Source organism: Vombatus ursinus, unplaced genomic scaffold, assembly GCF_900497805.2.
Source record: "Vombatus ursinus unplaced genomic scaffold, bare-nosed wombat genome assembly UNPS02014825.1, whole genome shotgun sequence".
Lineage (NCBI taxonomy): Eukaryota > Metazoa > Chordata > Mammalia > Diprotodontia > Vombatidae > Vombatus > Vombatus ursinus.
The window spans coordinates 3,009,135-3,034,535 of NW_020954603.1; the positions used below are offsets into that span (position 1 = coordinate 3,009,135).

At 44.1% G+C, this 25,401-nt stretch overlaps 1 protein-coding gene across 1 annotated transcript in view; it reads right to left on the reverse strand.

The window, feature by feature from the left end:
- Positions 1–25,401, reverse strand: part of SPATA6 (spermatogenesis associated 6) — a 137,104-nt gene that overhangs the window by 67,712 nt on the left and 43,991 nt on the right. Inside the window, exons 8-10 of the mRNA XM_027837967.1 lie at positions 11,984–12,067; positions 9,514–9,816; positions 5,671–5,758 (exon numbers count right to left, since the gene is read on the reverse strand). Coding sequence (XP_027693768.1) covers positions 5,671–5,758; positions 9,514–9,816; positions 11,984–12,067 — 475 coding nt within the window. The remainder of the gene's footprint in view (positions 1–5,670; positions 5,759–9,513; positions 9,817–11,983; positions 12,068–25,401) is intronic.

Consider the following 25,401-nt stretch of genomic DNA (forward strand, 5'->3'; position numbering starts at 1 on the left):
CTCTTTGGGGTAGAAGAGGGTTTTTTTTGCTTCATTATCCTCTTCCGAAGATGAACCCTGATCTTCTCTGTTCCCATAGTAGCTCTCTATGGTTGGATTCTTTCTCCTTTGCCTGTGCATTTTTTGGTATGTTTAATTTTTATAATCACCTCTAGTCCTGGGGGATGGTGCCTCTGGCCTCTAATCCTCATCAGTTCTCCCTTCTGACCTTGAACTCAAACCAAGACTTCCAGTGCCCACAGCCAGTGGTAAACCCCCCCCACCCCACTGCTTCTGCACTCACCAGATGTGTGCTAGCTCCTTCTTGCACTGCAGTTCTCTGTAGCACATCTGGGTCTGGCATTCCTTGTCAGCAGAGGTTCCCTCAGTCTTCCCCAGGTCAGATGTCCAACTCCCCTCACTGTCCCTGGGGTAAAAGTTCATGTGGGTGGGGCTGAGGCAGCTTCCCAACCCAGCTAACCCCAGGGCTTGCTGCTTGTTGTTAAAGGGGACCCTGGTCTGGAGGTGTTTGCTATTCACAGGAAGGAAATCTCTTCCTGGGATTTTTCTTCTGATCTTCTCCAACTGTCCCAAGAGAACCCCTCTTCTGCCCCTACTCTTATTTGTTTTCAGGGATCTAAGTTCATCCAGAGGCACTATTTTATATTTTTTGTGGAGGAAAATCTTGAGAGCTTGAAATTTTCTGACCTACTCTGCCATCTTCCCAGAATCCTCTCCCCACAGATCTTTCTTCATGACAGCATCTCCTTCAATGCTTCTCCATCAATAAAATGGGAACCATAATAATGTGACACTCGTTCTCTAAGGAATGCTCTCAAGTGTTTTCAATAGAAATGAGTAGATTGGCCAACATGACAAAACAGAAAAATGATAAATGTTGGAGAAGATGTGGGAAAATTGGAACACTAATGCATTGTTGGTGGAGTTGTGAAATGATCCAACCATTTTGGAGAGCAGTTTGGAATTATGCCCAAAGGACAATAAAAAATGTGCATACTCTTTGACCCAGCAATAGCACTTCTAGGGCTATATCCCAGAGAGATCATACAAATAGGAAAAGGACCCACATGTACAAAAACATTTATAGCAGTTCTTTTTGTGGTGGCAAAGAATTAGAAATTGAGAGGATGCTCATCAATTGAGGAATGGCTGAACAAGTTGTGGTATATGAATGTAATGGAATACTACTGTGCTTTAAGAAATGATGACCAGGTAGACTTCAGAAAAACCTAGAAAGACTTGTATGGTCTGATGCTGATTGAAGTGAGCAGAACCAGGAGAACATTGTACACAGTAACATTATGCGATGACTAATTTTGATAGACTGAGCCCTTCTCAGCAATGTAAGGATCTAAGACATCTTCAAAGGTCTCATGATAGAAAATGCTATCCACATCCAAAGAAAGAACTATGGAGTTTGAAAACAGATCGAAGCATACTATTTGCTATTTTTTTCTTCTGTTTTGTTTTGTTTTCTCTTTCTTGCGGCTCCTCCTATTGGTTTTAATTCTTCCTTACAACACGACAAATGTGAAAATATGTTTAATAGGAATATATGTGTATAGCCTATATCAGACTGTGCACCATCTTGGGGAGGGAGGTGGGGAAGAAAGGGGAGAAAAATTTAAAACTCAAAAGCTTATGGAAGTGATTGTTGATAAATCAAACTAAATTAATAAAAAAAATAGAAATGGGCACTGTATTTTGTCAAAAGGTTTTTCAGCATCTATTTTGATAATCATATGATTTCTGTTGGTTTTGTTACTGGTATGGTCAGTTATTTTGATAATTTTCCTAATATTGAACCAATCCTGCATTCCTGGTATAAATCCCACCTGGTCATAGTATATAATCCTTGTGATATATTGCTGTAATTACCTTGTTAGTATTTTGTTCAAAATTTTTGCATTGATATTCATTAGGGAAATTGGTCTATAATTTTTTTCTTCTGTTTTAGCTCTTCCTGGTTTAGGTATCAGTACCATATTTGTGTCATAAAAGGAGTTAGCCTATTTTTCCAAATAGTTTATGTAGGAGTGGAATTAATTGCTTGATAGAATTCTCTTGTCAACCCATCTGGCCCTCTGGATTTTTTCTTAGGGAGTTCATTAATGGTTGTTAATTTTTTTTTTCTAAGATGGGGTTATTTAGGCACTCTATTTTCTGATCTGTTAATCTAGGTAATTTATATTTTTGTAAATATTCATCAATTTTGCTCAGATTGTCAGATTTATTGGCATATAATTGGGCAAAATATTTCCTAATAATTGCTTTAATGTCTCCTTCACTGGTGGTGATTTCACCCTTTTCAGTTTTGATACTGGAGATTTGGTTTTCTTCTTTCTTTTTTTTTTAAATCAAATTAACCAATGGTATCTATCTTGTAGGTTTTTTCATAAAGTCAGCTCCTCATTTTATTTATTAGTTCAATAGTTTTTTTTTCCTTTCAATTTTATTAATCTCACCTTTGGTTTTCAGGATTTCCAATTTGGTGCTCAATTGGGGATTTTTAGTTTGTTCTTTTTCTAGTTTAGTTGCATGCCCAATTCACTGATCTGCTCTTTCTCTATTTTGTTGATGTAAGAATTCAGAAAAATAAAATTTCCCCTAAGTACTGCTTTGGCTGCATCCCACAAATTTTTGGAAGTTGTCTCATTGTTGTCATTCTCTTTAATTAATTTTTTTCTATGATTTGTTCTCTGACCCACTTATCCTTTAGGATTAGTTCCCAAATAATTTTTAACCCATCTTTCCACTGCCTGTTGTTGAATGTAATTTTTTATTGCATTATGATCCAAAAAGCATACATCTACATTGAATTTTGAGGTTTTTATGCCGTAATAGTTAGTCAATTTTGTGTAGGTACTATGTGCTGCTGAGAAAAAGGTATATTCCTTTCTGTTGCTATTCAGTTTTCTCCAAAGGTCTGTAATATCTAACTTTTCTAATATTCTATTCACCTCCTTAGTTTCTTTTTTGTTTCTTTTTTGGTTGGATTTATCAAGTTCTAAAAGGGGACATGTGAGGTCCCCCATTAGTATAGTTTTGCTGTCTATTTCTTCTTGTAACTCACTTAACTTCTCCTTTAAGAATTTGGATGCTATGCCATTTGGTGTATATATGTTTAGTAATGATATTACTTCATTGTCTATGGTGCCTTCTAGCAGGATGTAGTTTCCTTCCTTATTTCTTTTAATTAGGTCTATTTTTGCTTTTCCTTTGTATGAGATCAGGATTGCTACCCTTGCTTGTTTAATTTCAGCTGAAGCACAATATATTCTGCTCTAGCCTTTTCCCTTTACCCTGTGTGTGAGGGGCTCCAACTTTTAAGGAGTTGTTTTCCTCAGTTAACTTTTGTACTTCCTTTTCCATTTGGCCAAATGAACTTTTTAAGGAGTTGTTTTCTTCAGTGGATTTTTGTACCTCCTTTTCCATCTTGCCAATTCTACTTTTTAAGTAGTTGTTTTCTTTTTCCAAGCTACTGACTCTTTTTTCGTAATTATCTTGCATGACTCATTTCTTTTTCCGATTTTTCTTCTTTCTCTCTTATATCATTTTAAAACTCCCTCTTGACCTCTTCCATGAGTTCTTTCTGGGCTTCAGACCACTTCCCGTTTTTCTTTGGGGCTTTGCCCATGGGTGTTTTGACATTGTTGTCCTCTTCTGAGTTTGTGTCTTAATCTTCTCTGTCACTAGAATAACTTTCCATGGTCACATCCTTTTTGTTGTTGTTGTTGTGGTTTGCTCATCTTTTTTGGCCTTTATCTTTGCTGAAGAAAAAAAAGGAAGGCAAATGTCAGCCCCTGCCCTCAAGGAGCTCACAGTCTAATGGGGGATGAAATACAAACATCTATGTACAAACAGCTGTGGTCAGGATAAACTGAAGAAAACAACAGCAGAAAGCACTATGGAGGAAAGGCTTTAGTTGAAGCTAGGGAAGTCAGGAGGCAGAGGACATTCCAGACACAAGGACAGTCAGTGAAAATGCCCAGAGTCAGGAGATGGAATGTCTTGTCTGAGGAACAGCCAGGAAGAGAGTGACCCTGGATCAAAGAGGATGTGTCTGGGAGTAAGGTATAAGAAAATAGGAAATGTCAAAGGGACCTAGGTCATGAAGGCCTTTCAATATCAAAAGCACCGCATGCCAGGCTAACCAAGTATCCCATGAAATTATGTTTCTTGTTGTTTTGGACACAGAGCAGAACCCATTCCAACAACACATTTTTTTCACATTCTTCTCCAGAACAAGAACTACCCTTCCATTACCCTGTAACTGCCTTCTGCCTTCATTGATAATGTGAATGTCAAGACAGATATGAGTCAGTTCCTCCAGGAGAATGGCTACTTACTGGTCACTGGACAAGGCCTCAGTTAATGTTGATCGATGGTCTAAACACTATGTCATCATTCTCAGCCACTTTTCTTCCACTGCAATAGACGTGAAAGAGGACTGTGGGCCATTTGTCACTTGCGTTTCTCTGACCCAGAATGTGGTAACGAGCCTTTCTGAACCCAGCTAGGCTGTCCTTAGGAAGCAGGCACAATCTGTGACTGAGACCCAATTCGGAGTTTTCCCAGGACTTGCCTATGCTTCCACTTGGCTGGCACAGCCGATGAGATATAAAGTCCCCAATGAGTTCACTAAAGACAAGAGTTTCAATTCCAAATGAACACACACACACTTTCAAATGAAATTCAAGCGTTAATTGATCAAAAGTAATTCACCCTCCACTAATCCTCCAACTTCCTTCAATGCTGTAGAGTAATGTGTATGACCCTCACTTCTTGGTACATGTGGCAATGGCTCCCAAGCTCTGGCAGGCCCCACCCGGCAGCAAAGGCTTGGCAACACAATGAATTTCTCTTGCTGTTCTCGTCCTGGGGCCAAGTGAAGCCAAGAGGGGAGAGATGAACTTCTTTGACCACGGTCCCTGTGAAAGAGCATCGATGAAGGGGTGGAACAACTACAGTACGTGTCAGCTGAGGACACAACAAAGGTAGAGTGTCTGACACAGGCCAGCGTGCAGCCAAGGACTAGGTGTGAGTTTGAGGCTTGCCACTGGCTCTTCTGTGGCCAACCAACATGAATAGACAAGATCTCTGTGGCTTGTTTTTGCCATTGGTCAAATGAGGGAGTTGGCTCAAATCTCCTTTCACCTCTGAATGTTACAATGGTAGGCCCTCTATTCAACAAGGACATGAAAACTTGGAGGACCTTCCCCACAAGCTGGTGGTGAGGAGAAAGTTTTCTAAGCTACAGAAGGGGGGAAGTGGCAGGCATTACTATCATATGCACAGAGAGGGTGCCTGAGAAGATACCCATTGACCTCTGACCCCAGCTCTTTGTTCCTCCCACTGGTAAATGCACCGGCCCCTGTGGCACAGAAACACTGGTCCTTCCAGGCCAGGGAGCAGAACGGAAAGGAACCAGGCAGCCACAGGAAGGACCCACTCTTACTAGTGATACAGTGTGGTGAAGTGGTTAGTGCTGGACTTTAGGAAGACACAGGTTTGATATCAACTTTTCAAACAGCAGGCACTTAGTAAATGCTTGCTGGCCTGGCCTGGCCTGAACTCCTAGTTATGTGATCCTGGCTTGGGTAAGCACAATCCTCCCCTGCCCTCCAACAGAAAGGGCGTGCACACACGCACACACACGCCCCAGCTCACCGTTGTGCAACTTGCACCATCCTTCTCTTGAAGGTTCTCTGCCACTAGGTCCAAGAAGAACTTCAGGCTTGGGGCTTGAGGGGTCAGCCTACAAGGAGCAGAATTCAGATGTTAGAACCGCATGAGAAACAGTGAAACAGCAGTCATCAAAGCTATCTAGCACTGGTCAAAGACATAGAGGCACATTAACAGGACAGGCTAGGCAAGGGGCAGTCAAGAGCACAGACAGAGCTCAATAAAGCCAGCATGCAGTACAGCAGAAAACATGAATTTCATAACAAAGAGCTCCCTAAATGCTGGGGGAAAAATACTGGGAAGCAGTCTGGCAGAAACTAGGCTGAGACCAGCACCAGAGGTCATATTCCACAATACACAGAAATGGACATGTGATCTTAATATGAGAGATAGTGCCATAAATATTAAAAGAGAAACAAATCATGTGACTGCCACAGGTATGAGTAGTAGATGGATTCTTTACAAAAGAAGCGATATAGACAATTACAAATGAAAATATGTAACAATGATTACATAAAACTGAAAAGATTCTATACAAACAAAATCAGTGCAGTTATTATAAGGAGGGAAGCAGTTAAACATGGAGGGAAAATCTTTCTATCAAATTTCTCAGATAAGGGTTGGTATCCAAACTATACAGACAACTAATTTATGCACACACGAATGATACAAAGTCATTCTCCAATAAATAAATGGTCGAAGGCTAACTATTAACAACCATATGAAAGAATATCACGCATAATAAGAGAAAAGCCTGGCCCCAAGAACAGGTAGAGAAGACATTCCCACCCGACTCCTCCGATGACAGGAGAGGTCCATGGGCATGAAATACTGCATATATTTCTGGACTTTTGCCATGTATGGACTTGTTTTGCTGATTTTTTTCCTTAAAAATATCACTCATCATGTGAGATGGCTCTCTGAGAGGAAAAATACTGGGGTGAATTCTGGTAGTGATGCAAATAACAAAAGCTACCAATAAAAACTATTTTTAAATCACCTAGAGTGCCTCATGGAGGCCCAGTGGACCAGGGTCTTCTGGGCTGGTCCCTGACAGCCGGGGCTGCAGTGGATCTAGTTTCATGTACATCCCCTGTTCAAAGCTGTCCCCTAACCCTGGCCAGCACTCCCCTCTGGTTCTCTTTGCTTATCTTGTTGTTTAAAGAAAAAGCATGGCAATGAAAATCCAAGCTGACAGCAGTAGTAAATCAGTGCCTGCTAGAAGGAATCATGGGAATAGAAGCTCAGGTACAAAATTACAAGGACAGGCAAACCTGGGGGTAACGGGAACTTTCTTAAAGGCTAAGGGATTATAACAGGTCACCCCGGGGCTCTTCTCCTCAGCTCACAAGCTGCAACTAGAGGACTCCCTGCCCTCCACTGACTGAGCCCAGGGTCTCATCTGGCCAAGACACACTACTTGTAATTTCCATTCCTACCACACATTAAGGAGAGCAGTGCCTATTCTTCACAACCACCAGGGATGTGGGGGTTCAAGGATGATAGCCCCATTTTGCAGGTCAGAGACACATCTCTGCTAATAACACAGCTGGAAACTATTGGAGCCAGGTCTGACACCCTCTCCACTAAAACACGCTGCCTGGAAGCTGAAAGCAAAAGCCCTGCTCCCTAGCAGGCTCTAAGGTGGCCTAAAGAATACGGATTCTGGAGTCAGAGGGTCAGATTTTGAACCCCATCTCTGACCTTGACTACCTGTGAGACCTTGGGACAGTCACCTAACTTCTGTGGGCCTCAGTTTCTTTTCTTGTAAAACGAGGGGTCTAGACCCTGAGGGCTCTTCGAGCTCTACATCTGGAGTCCTATTAAATACATATCTGTTGAACTGAATAGAAATGAGACAAAAAATAATGTTCAACCGAACTCTAATGAAGGAATCGAAACTCATGGCAGAAGAAGAGTGTGACTACAGCTCAAAAAAATACAAGGCGATGGTCTAAAAATCAGGAGCCTGAATCCCACCCTCAACACTGTCATTTATTAACTGTGTGTAACTGGGTTGGATTTCATCTGTCCAGACCTCAGTTTCCTCCTCTGTGCCAAAGGGATCCTAACCTACATACTACCCATGGCAGAGTGGGCAGTGTGGGACTTGGGGGTTCTACCTGCTTTAATCTTCTGAGCCCCAGTTTTCTCATCTGTAAAGTGGGATTCATAATGTCCATTAGACCCACCTCACAAGGTTAAACGCGAGGCTCCAAGGAGATTAGAGTATCCAAGATATCACCCAGCATAAGCTCCTCATTCTACAGAGAGTGTATTTAAATCACTTTGCAAACTTTGAAGTGATGAATGTCAGCTCTCATCACCACCAAAGCTAAGTGGCCATCAGGAAAGCCTTCAGTGAGCCTGAAGGCATGACGGAAATGTGAGTTAGTACTATTATAATAAAGATGTATAGGAAAGCCCTCCATACTTGACATAAAAGAATACTTTCATAGGACTAAGAAAGGTTCAAATGTGATAATATCTAAATTTAGTCAACTGTGAACTGCTATATAAGGTAGGATTATTTTTTAGATGAGTATTTGTAACATGAATTGGGTGTGATTATATTATTGTCCAAGTGAGCTAGAAAGAAAAATGGGTTGGGTAAAAATAATTTTTAAAACTGCCTGTATTGAGCTATATTAAAATAATTCCATGTCAAGCAGCAAAGTGAAAAATTAGAGAATATTAAAGCAAAGGCACTTTAAAAGCCCTATTTCCCTGAACAATATTTAGGTGGCTAATGCTTAACCAAAAATAATTCTGATTATTATCTTCCCCCACTCAGACATTTTAATTAAATGTGCTTCTATTCCTTCCAATTAAAAGTTAGATTTGAGTGTGATCTCTACTTGCAATTTAATGCCAGACACAAAATGCCCAACTGTGGACAGCTATTAAAGTTAAAGACATTTTAAAAGTGCCTGCCAGTCAGGGAGGCAGCCAAGTACCACCATGGTCATTTTACAGAGATGGGGCAGAGCCCAGAATCACTCATTAGCATTTTAAATGAGGCAGATTATGCTTTTAGCGCCCTTGCACAGATCAGGACAAGGTAAAGGTAGGACGAGCAGCTGAGACAAAGAGAGGGAGGCAAGAACGGTCAGTGGCTACTGGACCCAGCCGTGTGATGGCTGTCCAAGAGATAGAGAGCAAGAGGGCACTGGGGAAGGTGTTCTGGGTTTTGACAGCACCAATACCAGATGAAGAGTGAGCTGCCTACATAAAGATCAGGAAAAGGTGATCTGTAAATGGCTAACTGCCATCCAAGGCTTCACTGATCCCCAAGAAGGCAGGAGCCTTTGACTTCACCAGGAAAAACACTGCTGCTCCTTAACAATGCCAGGGTCTGGGGCTGTAGTAAGAATCGTTTAAATGAATTCTTCTTTCATGTGAAAAGGACTTAAATGAGCACGACCTGGGCTGTTGGGGGGCATTCTCTCCTTCTCCAGGGGCCTTCTCCAAAGTCCTCCTAGATTCATTCCGCTGTCAAGGCCCCTTATCCCTTCAGAGCCTGTCCAAGACAACTTACTTTCCATGAGGAGCTCCTTCCCTGTCTTTCTCAGCTCTTGTGAATACTAATGTCATTGCTCCAGAGACGAGTTAGGTTGCCCTCTGTGCCAAGAGACAAGGAGTAAGTGGACAGAGACGACTAACCATGGTATCACTAACTCTGCCAGTCACCGAGGCAGGCAGAAGATGTGCTTGCTCTAATGACTTTCCACTGGAGATAGCTGGGCATGGGGCACAGGGGCTTGGGGCAGAAGATGTATTCCTGTAAACTAGGGGATAAAAGTGGCCCAGGCCCAAGAGGACACCTACACGTCTGAGGACAAATGGAGGCTTATCAGTGTCCTTTTTGAACTCATAGGGTCCCAGGTTGAGATGAGCCAACCGCTGCCTGGTGTCCTCCGACAGCTCGCACATCCGCCTCTTGGTGTACGGGGATGGGGAGTGGGTCTTGGACGAGATGGTGGGCTGCTCATAGTTCCGTGGGTTGGTGCAATACTTCTGTCTCTCGGGGGACCTGGATTTCTTCTTAGATGACCTTGTTGGCCCTCTGATTTGCATCCGACCATGGGTCCTTTCAAGGGGGGTGGCATGGTATGACAGTTTATCCTGAGCCTGAAAAAGACAATGGGGGTCACCTCGTGATGGTGACGGAGGGATCCCTTTTCTCTCTGGAGCGTCGCCTCATTATTCGGCTACTGGGGAACTAAGGCAGAATGCAGCCCTCGGTGGACCAAACGAGGCCCCTGAGAGACACTCAAGCTGTCCAGTTCCTAAGCCTATGGCCAGCCTGGGGAGGAGGCTCTCTACGACTCCGGGCCCCGTGAGCTCGAGAACCATGCTCAGTCTTTCCTTCTGGTCAGACCACTAACAAAGCACTGGCAAGCCCAGAGCCACATGAGGACATTAGTAGGACTTGTTCAATGTTCTTTGTGGTTTCCTGGAAATCTTATCCCTCTCCACCCCACTCCCACTAGACAAGGAGTTTGTAACCTGGAACTGTGGGTAGATTTCAGGGAGTCTAGGAATTTAGATGGAAAATAAATCCCATGTTTATTTTATTTTCACTAGCCTCTTCCTAAAATTTAGCATTTTCTTCCATTATCTTTAAAAACATGCATTCTGAGAAGGGGTCCAGAGGTTTCGCCAGACTACCAAAGGGTCCATGGCACCAAAAAAGTTAAGAGCCTCAGCTCTAGACTGTGAGGTCCCGGAGGGCAGGGATTACTGTTTTTCCCACCTCTGGGCTCCCAGCATGGAGCCCAGGTCCCTACATATAGGAGTTGGACCGAATTCAAAGTCACTTCTCCCTCTAGGGCTCAGTTCCTTCAACTGTAAAAGGAGGGCCTTGGACCACGGGATGGATAAGGCCCCTCAGAGGAAAGAAAAGCAAGTCATTTACATGAGCCCACATCAAGGCTTTCCTTCACCCACGTCAGTTGAACATGGATCCTATTCTGACACCATCGCCTTCCAAGGTTTACAAAGCATTTTTCTGTGTCACCCAGAAGGTGCCAAGGCCCTCCCAAGCCCAGAGGTCAGCCTGGGGGAGCCTCTAATAAACCCTGCTCAGGCTGCACTGAAGGCCTGAGAGCTTCTGGCCCTCTCACTGCTCCTCAGCCTGGACGTTCCACCTGAGGCTCTGGGCTCTGGTCCGAGCTGGTCCCCATGCCCGAGGTGCTCCCTCCTTCCTCCCCTCAGCCCCTGAGGGTCTTCTACTTCCTGACAGACTAGGTCAGCTGCCAAAGCCTACAGCAATCCTTTCCTGTCCCCCTTCATTGTAAGTGCTCCTAGCAGTGGATAAAGTGCTGGCTCTGGAACCAGGAAGACCTGAGTTCAAATCCAGCCACAGACGATTCCTAGACCCTCTCTGTGCCTCAGTTAAACTGGGATGACAATAATAACACCTGCCTCCACAGAATGAGATGATATCTGTAAAGCACTTGCAAACCTCACATCAATGCTAGTTAGTCGTCATAGACACTCAGCTGTCAAAGTGACCTTCCTAAAGCATAGGTCTGATTATGTCTCTTCCTCCAATGGCTCCCTAACATCTCCAGAGTCGAATACGAAAATGCCTGTTTGGCCTTCCCAGCCTGGCCTCCTCCTACCTTGGCAGTCTTCTGGCACCTCACTCTCTACCACATACTCTTCAATCCAGTGACACTGGCCTCCTGGTTGTTTCTCAAACAAGACCCTCCATCTCCTGACTCTGGCCCCTTTCTCTGGCTGTGCCCTCTGTCAGGAATGCTCTCTCTCATCTGGCTTCCCTGGCTTCCTTCAAGCTTCAGCTAAAATCCCATCTTCTATGAGAATCTTTTGGACTAAACCATCCCCAAGGTCCCTTTCAGCTTCTCTGTGTTCCCTACCTCACAGAGATGCTGTGAAGAAAGCCCTTTCCAAACCTCGAAGCTCTAAGCATGGGCTCTCTTAACGTAGTCTTTCTCTGGGACAGCCTGCTAGCTGCACAAGGTAGAATAACGATGGAGAAGATGCCCACTTCCTCTTCCTCCTCATCTGGGCAGCCACCAGCTGATTCCTAAGAAAGGAGCCCTCCCTGTTACCTCCCACTGAGCAGCAAGGTTTTATTTCAATCACATTTGATTAAATTGAATCAAGTTGTCAGAAATCCACAACAACTGTTTTACCCAAAGAAATGCCAGAAGTGGGAAGCCAGTAGGGGGCAAACCAGTAAGAGGCAGGAGATCTGTCAGTAGGAAGAGAAGCAGACACACAGACGGACGCATGGAGCCATAGCAGCTTTTAAACTTAGAGCCGTTACCTGGAAGCCCCGACACCTCCTTGTGCTGATTAGGCATTCTGTGATCACAGAGGTGGTAGAAAATTCCAGCTTTGGAGCAAGTCCCTGAGCAGATGAGAAAACAAAAGGTAATTTCTCAACATGGGGTTCTTTACAAGATAAAGATATCAAAGCTACAAAATGCGGCCTAAATGCAAATTCCTTCCCTTTGTTCACTTCAGCCTTTTTTTGAGATCACTGGAAAAGGCAGAACTTTTCTGAGTCAAAATGTCAGCCAGACCACAATGGCCCAGATGAGTGCTTGATTACAGATGATTCCATGGCTTGGGGAAAACAATTAAAGGTCTGGTTTTTTCCAATTCAACACACTCTGCTGCCATCCATTTTTAGTGTTTCCTTACAGTCAAGTATGTGAGGAGAGTGTCTGGGGAACTTCCGGCATTGAGGTTCAGACAGGTGGAGGACATCCCCAGCAGCCCACGATTCCCACCGTCTGGTGCCATCGCCCCTAGCTGACTGAGGTAGCACCTGACACAGCAAAGGGGACCCCAGCCACCAAGGCTCCCCTCCCACCTATCCTAGAAGGCCCAGCTCCTAGGCCACTTCCTCCAGGCAGCCAGCCCCGATGCCTCACACACACTTCCCACGTACAAGCTCACTTTTCATCTAATATTCTAAATGATGTGACACATTTATGTCTTGGCCCCTAAGTGTAATCTTCACAAGAGCAAGGACCCTGCCTTGTCAACACTCAGCATCTCCCACAAACACAATAATCCAGAGTGCACGTAGTTGGTGAATGAATGGCTACAGCCTCTTCCTCTAATTGTGATGATGACCACTTTGGGTATAGCTAATGGTTTTCAGTCACTGCCCAGCTCCCTCTTGGGCTGAGCTCCAATGCATCTTTCCAGCTTTATCCCGTATGCATCCCCCTTAGGTACGCACCGTCCTCCCCCAGTCAAAACCTCTTCCTCCCAGCCTCCCAGAATGTCTCCCCAAGCTCCATGCTCAATATGGCCTTCTACCCACACTGCTCCCAGCACTTTGCCTGACCCCTCTCCTGGGCACATATGAAGTCAATGGTCAGTGGACTCACTGCTATTTCATAATGGTACAGGAAAGGAAACTCTCTCCAGGCCTCAATAAACTCAGCCCCCATAAACCCCATCTTTCTCTCAGAGAGTGAAATAGTAAGTCTCCACAACAGAGCGCCTAGGTGATAGATGCAGAACCTGAGTTTGAATCGCACCTCCAACACTTTGGCGACAATGGCATTTAACCTTCTCCAAGTTTCAGTTTCCAACTCTGAAAAATGGGGCTATTAATTCCATCACTACCTAATTCTGGGGGTTAATGCTGATCACATGACACAATATATAGAAATACCAGCTATAATTAGAAAAAATGAAACATCTCTCATCCTGCCGGGATGTGAGATTTCATCAGGGTTCTTCCCTGCACACCTTTGTCAACAGCTGGACAAGGGTTCAGTACCCTCTTCCCCAGCAAGAATCACCAAAGTGCAGGATGTTGGCATTGGAAGGGGACCATAGAGATGCCGAGTTCTGCAGCAGGCTCCTACTCTCCGAGTTCACCCTCCATGTCATCTCCACTTCTCGGACACAGGGACCACAACGGCCATCCGGTATAGCATGGCAGAACCTCCACTACATACTTAATCCCTGCATCTGTTCAGTTTCTCCCCCGCTTCCCAGCATGGCCCACTGCACTTTGGTGAAGCTCTCAGCTTTTCCTGATAACAAGCAGAAATCTGGCCCTTTGCGACTCTGACTCCATTGCTCATGGTTCATTCTTGTGGGGCTCAGCAGAACACGCATAAGGCATTCTCCATATGACGGATCTTCAAGTACTTGATGACAACCGCCGTGTTGTCCCTGCATCTTCTCTTCTCCAAGTTAAACATGCCCAGCTCCTCCACCCGATCCTCAGACATCATGAGCTTGAGGCCCTTTACCAGTCTCATTATCCATCTTTAGACACTTTTCAGCTTATGGATGTCCTTTTGAAATTGTGGTGCCCAAAACCAAATGGAATACTCCAGAAGCACATGCACTAGAGCCAATTCTCCTAACCTTCCGAGGACTAGGTCAGGCCAGGTCCCAAAATATCTTCTATTACTGCCACTACTACTACAACTACAACTAGCACAGCCTCTGCTGCTGCTGTTTCTACTACTACTACTTTCCTTAGAATCTAGAGGTAATTCTGGGGGGAGGGTGTTATGGGATAGTTTTCTAGAACTATGACTCACAATGATCATCAAAAGACATCAGCTTTTTCAAGCTGATATTTACTAGGGTCCCAAAATATGAACAGCTGGCACCAAACATCCCCCCAAAAGCCTTTAATCTCCCACTGACACCTCTAGAATCCGGGAAAGTGGGCTTCTGCTTAAAGCACAAGCTGCAAAGGGATCCTCAGAACTTCCTGGCTGACCAAAGTCCCTTCCTCCTTTTGTGGCATCCTCCTCCGCCCCGATGTTTCCCTTGGGCACAGAGTAGCTGTCTGCTCTCCTCAAAGTGCAGTTTGTTGTGGGCCCCGATGAAGACCCTGCCATCAGCTGTCCCGGGGACACTGTGAGGAGGCCCGTGGAGGGGGGGTCCAAAATCTTCTAACCACTCTGAGGTTGAAAGGTGATCCTTGGGTCAAAGAGTTGGGGAGGAGACAAAGGCTCTTCTCCCCATGCCCACATCCCCAAAGGATTCACTGTTGGGGGCTTGGCCAGAATGCCTCCCCACTGAGCTAGCCCAACCCCGGCATGTCCCACTCAAACTGGCTCACTGGGGTACCCAAAGACCCTAGAGTATGACTAAGTCTCTTCAGCTTCCCATCCCCACTCGTCATGCTCTCCAGCCATTCAAAGTGATGAGTGGCAGTCTGCACCTAGTTTAACGCCTTTTATTAAGTGACTGTTTCAACCACAGGCAGGAAGCAGGTGGGCAGCAGACATTTACTGAATGCTTACTATGCACTAAATTTGGCACTTCTATGCTAAACCTGGGGATACAGACACAAGTGGCACAAAGAATCTGCACCTGATAGGGTGAGGGCTACGCAGGATCTCATGAGCTACATTCATGGGGGAAGGGCAATCACCCACTGCCCTTCTAGCTGGAAATGGAGCCCCTCCCTCCTGAGTCAGCCAGAGTGCAGGAGCTTTTTAAAACCCCTCCACCCTTTTTAGGAGGACTTCTGTCCAGCTATGCCTCCCTCATCTTCTTAGTGGAGTTGATGTTTTTGTACTCATTACTTTAGTTCTACGGAATTTCATCTTATTGTATTCGGCCTAACGTCGTCGCTGGCCAAGATCCTTTTGGATGTGATTCTATCACTCAATGTGCCAGTTATGTGTGAGCCAATCAACCAGCTGTCAAATCTCGCCATTCTGCCTCCCCATCGCTCCATTATCTCCACTCACACAGTCGAGGCACGAGGTCAGGCCTTTGTCGTCGGCTGCTGAGATGATCTCAGGGGACTCGTGTCCCCACCCCAGGACATCCTCTGGGGTGCTGCCAAAATGATTTTCCTTAAGCACAGATCCTACCAAGTTACTCCCCTGCTCAGCCCCCTCCAGTGACTCTCTGTCCATTTGTCACAAACCTGGTTCAAATCTCTCTTTCTGGCCTCACTGGACATTATTCCTCCTGCTCCACTCAGTGATCCAGCTATGCCAGCCTATTTGTCACTCCACACATCTTATGCTCCACCTCCCACCTCCACGCCTTTGTACTAGCTGGAAACCTCCTCTCTCTGGGCACCCCTCCTCGCCCCCATCCTCTCACGTGTGCCTCCAAGAGTTCCTCTCTTCAAGACAAAGCTCCAGCATCATCTTTTACCTGATGCCCCTCCCACTCAACTGCTAGTGCCCGTCCTCCCGAATGATCTGGTATTTGTTTGTATGTATACCCTATATTTATTCTGGGCTGATGTTTGTACTGTTGCCCTCATTAGAACATAAGCTCCTAGAGAGTAAGGATCACTTCATTCTTTTTATTTGTACTGGAGCCTCTTAGCGCACAGTAGGCACTTAATAAGTGTATCTTGTGGTAGTGGTTGTTGATTAGTTACTTGAGTGAAAATTAGCCCACTATATAGAGCTGGCTCCAGCCTACCTGGGGTACAGGAGTGAGTCCATCACAGCAGGTCTCCTGCCTCTCTCCAGAAGAAGACAAACACACTTCCTTCAAGCACCAGGTTCCTCCCTGTCAGGGAAAAGGCCAATCCATCATGTTTCTAGCCTGGTCTCATGCCTTGGGAGAAGGGGAGTAACACTATTCCTTCAGCTTCAAGCACCTATCCCCTCACCTGAACTGCATGAATCCCCAAGAGGGCTCCACCCTAAGACCCAACACATGGACAATGAAAATCCACCTGGACTCATTCCTCAATGATTAACAAACTTCCAGCTGGTCTTACCTTCCCCATACCAAGGATTCTGAACCTTCAGCTGTCGGTCAAACCTGTTCTTCATCTCCCACTCCCCTCTACCCTCTGCCCCTTCAAGGTCCCACTCAAAAGCTAACCAAGCCCCTTCCACTGTGCTATATGCCTGGTCCATAGGTAACAAACTTTTCACCTTAAGTCTTTTCATTCCTAACTCCATCTTCTGGCTCTCACTGAGACCTGGCTCCCTCCCAATGTCACAGATTCTTGGATCTCCCTTTGCAGAACTTTCACTAATACACCCAGCTCACTGATTGAGGTGGGGGGTTGGATTGCTCCTTGCTCCTCACTGCCATTTCCATATTTTCCCTCTATCCCATCACACAGGAACCTCTCCTCCTCTAAGGTTCACTCAAGGATACCTGCCACCCAATCCAAATTTTAGTAGCTGTTCGTTACCAACTTCCAAGACACTCTGCTTCTTTTTTTAATGAATTCAGTGCCTGGCTCACGGTCTTTCTCTCCTCCCCAACTCCTGCCATCATACTAGGGAACTTTAACGCACACACTGACACTCCCTCAAACATCCTAACCTCCCATTCCATCAACATCTATTTTCAATGAATTTCCACTCCACCTCAGCCACACAGAGATGGTCACACACTTGATCTTGCTATTACCCACAGATGCACCAATTCCACATTCATGAACCCTGAAATTCCCTGAGTTCTTTCCCAGGCTGTTACCCTTGCACTGGGTATAGTCTCCTCCATTCCTCATCTTTGCCCCTTGGCCAACCAGCTGAATATACTGTGCCCCTCACTTGAGGCCATTCCCCCCTTATGATATTGCCAGTCGTGCTCTGCCAACCCTTAGCCTTAGATTCCTCCCACCATCCACCTCTTTGCTCCAACATATGTGCAGCTGAATGAAGCTGGAGAAAAACACAATGCCAATCCACTACAAATTCGTTTATTTCCCTCCCTAAGTGATTCAATCTCACTTATCATTGCAGCTTTTCCAAAAATTTTCATGCCTCCTTATGCGTCCCATGCCTGCTCTAATCCCACTCTCTCAGCTGAGAACCTTGCCTCCTATTTCACTGAAAAAATGGAGATCACTTGCCATGAGCTGCCTCTTCTCCCCTCTTCCTCACTGTACATTACTCAGATGCTTTCTGCCGCAATCACCATCTCACGTGAAGTATGCCTTCTCTGTGCCAAGGCAAACACTCTCCTAACGCTCTATAGTCCAGCTTCTGAACTCGTCACCACGTTCTCTCCAAAATCACCAATCATCTCGGTTGCCAAATCTCATGGCCTTTCCTCAATCCTCGTTCTCCTTGACTTCTCTGCAGCCTTTCATGCTCTCCTTGGTACTCGTCTCTCTAGGTTTTTGTGGTACAGCTCTCTCCTGTTCTCCTCCCACCTGTCTGATTGCTCCTTCTCAGCCTCGTTTGCAAGAACTTCATCCAGGCAACTCCAGTTGTTGGTGTCCCTAGGGTTCTGTCCTAGGCCATCCGTCCTTCTCCCTCTATACTATTTTACTTCATGGATCTCTTCAGCTGAATGGATTGAATGATCACCTCCATGCCAATGACTCTCAGTTCTCTTTGTCCAAGCCTCACCTCTCTCCTGACCTTGAGTCTTGTATCTCCAACTGCCCACTGGACATCTCAAACTGGATGGCCCATAGATTTCTTAAATTCAGCATGTCTAAGACTGAACTCCCTATCTTTTCCCCCGAAGGTCATTCCATCTCTGAGCTCTGAGCATTTTCTCTGGTTGTCTCCCATGCTTGGAATGTTCTCCCTCATCTTAGCCTGCTCCAACTACTGATCTCTCTGGCTTCCTTTAAGTCCTAAGTAAAACCCCATCTTCTACAGGAAGCCTTTCTCAACCCCTCTAAATAACAGTACTCTGTCTCTCTTGATAATTTTCTATTTATCCTCTCTATATATAATTTTCTATATATCCTCTATATAGTTTGTTTGTATGTGTGTCTGCTTGTTGTCTCCCACATTAGATTGTGAGTTCCTTGAAGGGATTGTCTTTTGTCTCTTTTGTATTCCCAACATTTAACACAGTGCCTGGCACACAGTAGGCACTTAATAAATGTTTAATGACTATTGAATTCATAACCCACCCCCCTCACTCTTCCAATTTCTTACATCTCCCACTCCCTCCCCTACAATCCACTGGCACTGGCCTCCTTGCCCTTCCTCAAACAAGACATTCTATTTCCTGACTGCAGGCATTTTCACTGCAGGTTGCTCCTCATGCCTGGAATGCTCTTCCTCTTCATCTTCATCTCTTGGTTCCCCAGGCTTCCTTCAAAACTCAGCTAAAATCCACCTTCTAGAGGAAGTATCCCCCTTAATTCCAGTGCCTTCCCTACTTTATCCTGTATATGGCTAGTTTGTACACAGTTGTTTGTATATGTGAGAGACCTATACATCTCTCTTATTAGACAGAGCACTTTGAGAGCAGGGACTATCTTCTGCTTTTCTTTGGATTCCCAGCAATCAACAAAGTGCCTGTCCCACCTTGTTCAGGAGTGTCTGACTCTTCCTGACCCTGTATGGGGTCCTCTTGGCAAAGATACTGGAATGGCTTGCAATTTCTTTCTCCAGTGGATTAAGGCAACAGAGATTAAATGACTTGCCCAGGGTCACACAGTTGCATATAGTAGTAGTTTAATAAATGTTTACTGAATGACTCCTCTATTCAGTATTGATACAGTTCCATTCCTCCGGCAGCATGCCAACTCATTGATTACTAGACAAGGATCTCAAATTTAAATACAAACAGCTAAATTAATCTTTAGCAATTGTTGAAAAACTATCATTTTGAGGAACCTTTGGGGAACCACCATTACAAAAGTGAAGGGAGATCACAGAGCCAATTTATTTTGTTCCATACTTTTGAGCCATAAGTTTTGTTCCACAGATTGCCAGAGCCAAAGACTTAACTAGCTAGTGGCCACCTGACTGACGGTGAGCATCCCCCCACACTCAGGTTGGTTCTCAGACAGTCGAGCCAAGGCTCAAACCTTTTCAGTTTGGACAAAACTTCCAGAGTTCACACTTCTCCGCCACAGGTTCTCAGAAGCAGGGCTCCTATCCCCACCACAAAAGGCAGTGAAGAAGTATTTTATGGAGGAGTGGAGTGGCAAACAATAGAGAGAGGAGTCTGGGCTTGGGATAGCTCCACCTTCTTTTTCTTGTCTTTTCTTTTTTTTTTCTGAGTTTATATGAAATTGTCCATGGAGTCATCCTCTCATATCTTACTGGGAGCAAGGTGATTCTGAGCCACTGAAAACAGTGTCAGGATAGAACCTTTGAACACACAGGGTGGGTTACAACCACACCACAATGAGGCACTAGAGGGACAGTGTAATAACTTGCCAATAAGCTGATGAGGCCTTCACATCTTGATGATTCTGAATCCCTAAAGGTCACCATCCAGACCCCATTCCCCACCTCCACCTTATTCCCATTCCCTTCAAACCTCACCCCAAAGTTCCAACTAAACATCACCCAGCCCTTCCCATGTGCCCTCTGAAATGCCTGTTCCATAGGCAACAAACTTCCCTTCATCCTAAATCTTTTCCTCTCCCACTCCTTCCATCTACTAATTACTACTGAAGCTTGGCTCCCTTCCGATGAGTCTCCTAGTATTGGCTGCACCATCACTCATTTCCTTCAGCTCACTAGGCAAGGTGGGGGTGATGGAAAACTCCTTGTTCCCCACTGACACTTGCAGTTTCTCTCCCCACCTTCATCATCCAGTTACCTCTCCTCTTTTGAGATTCGTGCTGTTCATATATTCTACTCAATCAAACTCCTGGTAGCTGTTGTCTACAGACCCCCAGGACACTCCTCTTCCTTCCCCCAATAAATTTACTCACAGCTTACAATTTTTCTCTCCTCAACTTCTACCTTCATACTTGGGTACTTCACCTCTGCAGATTTTAGCCCAATATAAAAATAAAACACACTAATTTCAAGCGGTCAGTCAAAGGGTCAGTCAACAAACATTTATTAAATGCTTACTTAAAGCTAGGTACTGTGCTAGGCACTGGGCATACAAAGAAGGACAAAAAACAGTCCCTACCCTCAAGGAGTTCACAATCTAATGGAGAAGACAGTAAGCCAATAACTATGTACAAACAAGCCATATACAGGATAAATAGGAAATAGTTAACAAAGGGAAGGTACTAGAATTAAGAGATGCTGGGGAAGGCTTCCTATAGAAGGTTGGATTTTAGCTGAGACTTGAAGGAATTCAGGGAAACCAGGAGCTGGACATGAGGTAGAAGAGCATTCCAGGCATAGGAGACAGCCAGAAAAAATGACCGGAGCTGAGAGATGGCATGTCTTGTTCGAGGACCGGCAAGGAGGACAGTGACACTAGATTAAAACATACATGGAGAAGTACAGGATGTGGGAAGACTGGAAAGACCGGGGGCAGGGGCTGTTAATAAAGGACTTGGACACCAAACAGAGGGTTTTGTAATTGAACCTGGAGGTGATAAGGAGCCTTGGAGTTTACTGAGTAGGAGGGTGACAAGGTCCAACCTGTGCTTCAGGAAAATCACTTTGGTAGACAACAAGGATTTTCCCAAAGTGAGGTGAACTGTTGCTGTGGGTGAAAGGTTTCCTATCACTGGGGCACTTCTCCTGGAGCCTGGATAACCAACTGATTGTAGAGGAGATCCCTGCCCGGGCAAAGTGGTCACTAGAGGATCTTCCAGCTCAAACATTCTAGAACACTTAGTAGAATAAAAAAAGAGGCTCTAACTACTCTATAAAAACAAATAAGGGAAAAAAATCTAAACTCTAAAGACACCTGAAGTCCCACAGAAGAAATCCACTTAAATCGCATGGCCAATCCACCAGGCAAGGCAGCACGGAACGTGAAAAGACATTCTGAGTGAGCGACGTGACACAGGTTGGAGCAACGTCCAATTGACACACCAGGAACAGTAAACCACGGCCAAAAGAGAAAAGGAAGAAGTTTCTCAGAGAGAACCTGCCGCTGACTTCACCTTCTGCCTATATCTGTATACTGCCAGGGACAGTCAGCTGGAGGTATGAACCATCAAGGGCACATTCTCATCAGGTGGTTGGACCCTTTATATTCTCCAGCTCCCAGGTTAGGTTTGTTAATCAGACCTGGTTTATTAGTGATTGTTTGAACTTCACAAGAGTAGGCGCTGCTCCTCTCATTAATTTTATGAAAAAGCACTCTCTTGGGGGTTGCAAAGCAATAATATAACCTGCCTTCCAGGAAAAAAAAATACACCGTTCTGCTACTAATAATAGAATTGTGCTGTAATGGAAGTGAGCAATGGGTTTAGAGCAGAACTGTCAAACACATGGCCTGCAGGCTTCACGCAGCCCAAAACACTCCCAAATGAGGCCCAAACCAGATTACAGTGTAGCCAGAAAGTATTCAGCAAAATAAATAAAACTACAATAAAACATAGACAATATTACATTTTAAACCTAAGTCAATAGGCGGCCTGAAGGGACCCTTATGTACGGCTTAGTGGCCCCCATTTCTATGTGAGTGTGACATCACTGGTTCAGCTGACCAGCCATACACTTGCCAAGATGAGACTCAAAAACACTATGAGTTGCAAAAGTCAGATTGCAAAGTTAGAAGGACTTCAGTGGTCATCCAGGCAAAACCTTGTCTAAAAAAAGAATTCTCCCATAGGTTACTCCAGAAAAGGCCACTCAGTCTTCGCTGGAAGACCTCCCAAACATAAGGAAGCCTATAGCCTCTGGAGGCCGACCACGCCACGTGAGGGTGAGGCTAACTTGGCCCCTTTGCAACGTCCACTCGTGGCCTCTAGATTCACCTACAGAACTAAGGAGAAAAAGCTCCATTCCTCTCCCCCATGATAGCCCACTCAGGATTTGCAGGAAGCTCTTCTGATTCCCCCTGCATCTTTGCTGGATAACCTCAGACTAAAATCACCGGTCCCTTTCCCCAGGCAGTGAAGAACCCCTTCCTTTTTTTTTCCAGATAAAGCTGGGAAGAGTTACATGAACCAATGTAGAGCAAAATGGGCAGAACCAAGAGAACAATGAATACAACTCCAACATTGTCAAGGAAATTAATTTTGAAAGACTTAAGCACTCTGGTCAGTGTAATAACCAATCATAAACAACTTCACAGAAGTTGTTGACCAACCAGAGGTACAGAATGAGGCATATCTATTTAGCCCTGGCCAACGTGTGGACTTCTTTTGCTTGAATATACTCACTCCATCCTTACACTCTTTCTCTGATTGTCTGGTTCTTCCCAGTACAACCATTTTAATAAGGACATCCAGGCTAGCGAAGTACTTCCTCTCCAGGCTGCCTGACTGGCCTCCTTACTCTCTGGACTTTCTCTCCCCATTCCTACTTTTCTAATTAATATTTTTTCCAATTACACATAAAAACAATTTTTAACATTGATTTTTTTTTAATTTTGAGTTCCAAATTCTCTCCCTCCCCTGCCCCCCCAACTGTGAAGGCAAGCAATCTAATATAGGTTAAACATGTTTAGTCATGCAAAATATATTTCTATATTAGTCATGTTGTGAAAGAAAACACAGACAAAAAAACAAGAAAAATAAAGTTTAAAAAGTATGCTTTGATTTGCATTCAGACTCCATCAGTGCTTTCTCTGTAGGTGAATAGTATTCCTAATTATTAATCCTTCAGAACTGTCTTGGATCATTTATTGCTGACAATAACTAAGTCATTCACAGCTGATCATTGCACAATGTTGCTGTTACTGTATACAATGTTCTCTTGGTTCCATACGCTTCAACTGGTATCAATTCAGGCAAGTCCCTCCAGATTTTTCTGAAAACATCCTGCTTATAATCATATGAAAAAATGCTCTAAATCAGTATTGATTAGAGAAATGCAAATTAAAACAACTCTGAGGTACCATCTCACACCTATCAGATTGGCTAATATGACAGAAAAGGAAAATGACAAATGTTGAAGGGAATGTGGGAAAACACTAATGCACCGTTGGTGGAGTTGTGAACTGATCCAACCTGTGGAGAGCAATTTGAAACTATGCCCAAAAGGCTATAAAATCATGCATATCCTTTGACCAAGCAATACCACCATTAGGTCTATGTCCCAAAGAGATAAAAAAGTTAAAGGACCTAGGCATACAAAAATATTTATATCAGCTCTTTTAGTGGTGGCAAAGAATTGGAAATTGAAGGGATGTCCATTAACTGAGGAATGGCTGAACAAGTTGTGATATATGAATGTAATGGAATGCTATTGTCCTTTAAGAAACGATGAGCAGGGTGCTCTCAGAAAAACCTGGGAAGATTTGCATGAAGTGACGCAAGGTAAAATCAGCAGAACCAGGAGAACATTGTATATAGTAACACCAATATTGTATGATGATCTACGGTGAATAATTTAGTTATTCTTAGAAATAGAATGATCCAAGACAGTTCTGAAGGACTCATGATGAGAGGTGCTGTCCATCCCCAGAGAAAGAACTGATGGAGCCTCAATGAACATAGAAGATACTTTTTCCTTACTTTTCTTGGGGTTTTTTTGGTCTGGTTTTATTTCACAGTTTGACTAACATGGAAATGCGTTTTGCATGACTACACATGTATAAACCAATGTCAAATTGTTTGCCTTCTCAATGACGGGGAGGAGGGGAGAGAGGGAATTTGGAACTCAACATTTGATAAAAATGTTAAAATTGTTTTTACATGTAAGTGGGAAAAAATAAAATATTAAAAAGAAAAAAAACTTTTAAAAATCCTGCTTGTCATTTCTTATAGCACAATAGTATTCCATCACAATCATATACCACAACTTGTTCAGCCATTCCCCAATTGACAGACATCCTCTCAATTTCCAATTCTTTGCAATCACAAAAAGAGCTGATATAAATATCTTTGTACATATATGTCCTTTCCTTTTTGTTTTTTAATCTCCTTAGGATACAGACCTAGTAGTGGTATTGCTGGATCAAAGGAATTTTATAGCCCTTTGGGAATAGTTTCAAATTGCCCTCCAGAATGGTTGGATTAGTTCACAATTCCACCAATAGTGCTTTAGTGTTCCAATTTTATCACAATCTCCTCCAATAGTTATCATTTTCCTTTTCTGTCATATTAGCCAATCTTTTTTTTCACTTTTTTCTTTTTTTATTAATAAATTTATTTATTTTTAGTTTTCAACATTTACTTCTACAAGATTTTAAGTTCCAAATTTTTACCCCATCTCACCCCTCCCCCCACCCCAAGATGGCATGCATTCTGAATATTCCTTCCCCTAGTCTGCCTTCCCTTCTATCTCTCCCCCTTCTCTTATCCTCTTCCCCTTCTATTTTCCTGTAGGGCAGGATGGATTTCTGTACCCCATTTCCTGTATTTCTTATTTCCCAGTTGCATGCAAAAACATTTTTTTAAACATGTGTTTTTAAAACTTTGGGTTCCAAATTTTCTCCCTAACTCCTTCCCCACCCACCCTCATTGAAAAGGCAAGCAACTTAATATAGGTTATACATATGCAGTTATGCAAAACACTTCCATAGTAGACATGCTGTGAAAAACTAACTCTATTTCCCTTAATCCTATCCTGCCACCCCATTTATTCTATTCTTTCTTTTGACCCTGTCCCTCCTCAGACATATTGGCTTCTGATTACCCCCCTTTCCCAATCTGCCCTCCTTTCTATCATCCCCCTACTCTCTTGTTCCCTTCCCCCCTATTTTCGTGTAGGGTAAGACAGATTTCCATACCCAATTGAGTGTGTATGTTATTCCCTCCTTAAGTCAAATCCAATGAGAATAAGATTCACTCATTTCCTCTCACCTTCCCGTTTCCCCTCCACTGTAAGAGCCTTTTCTTTTCTGTTTTTTTGGTGGCATAGTTTACCCCATTCTACCTCTCCCTTTCTCTTTCTCCTAGTATAATTCTTTCTCACCCCTTAATTTTATTCTCCAGATATGACTCCTTCATCTTCAACTCACCCTGTGCCCTCT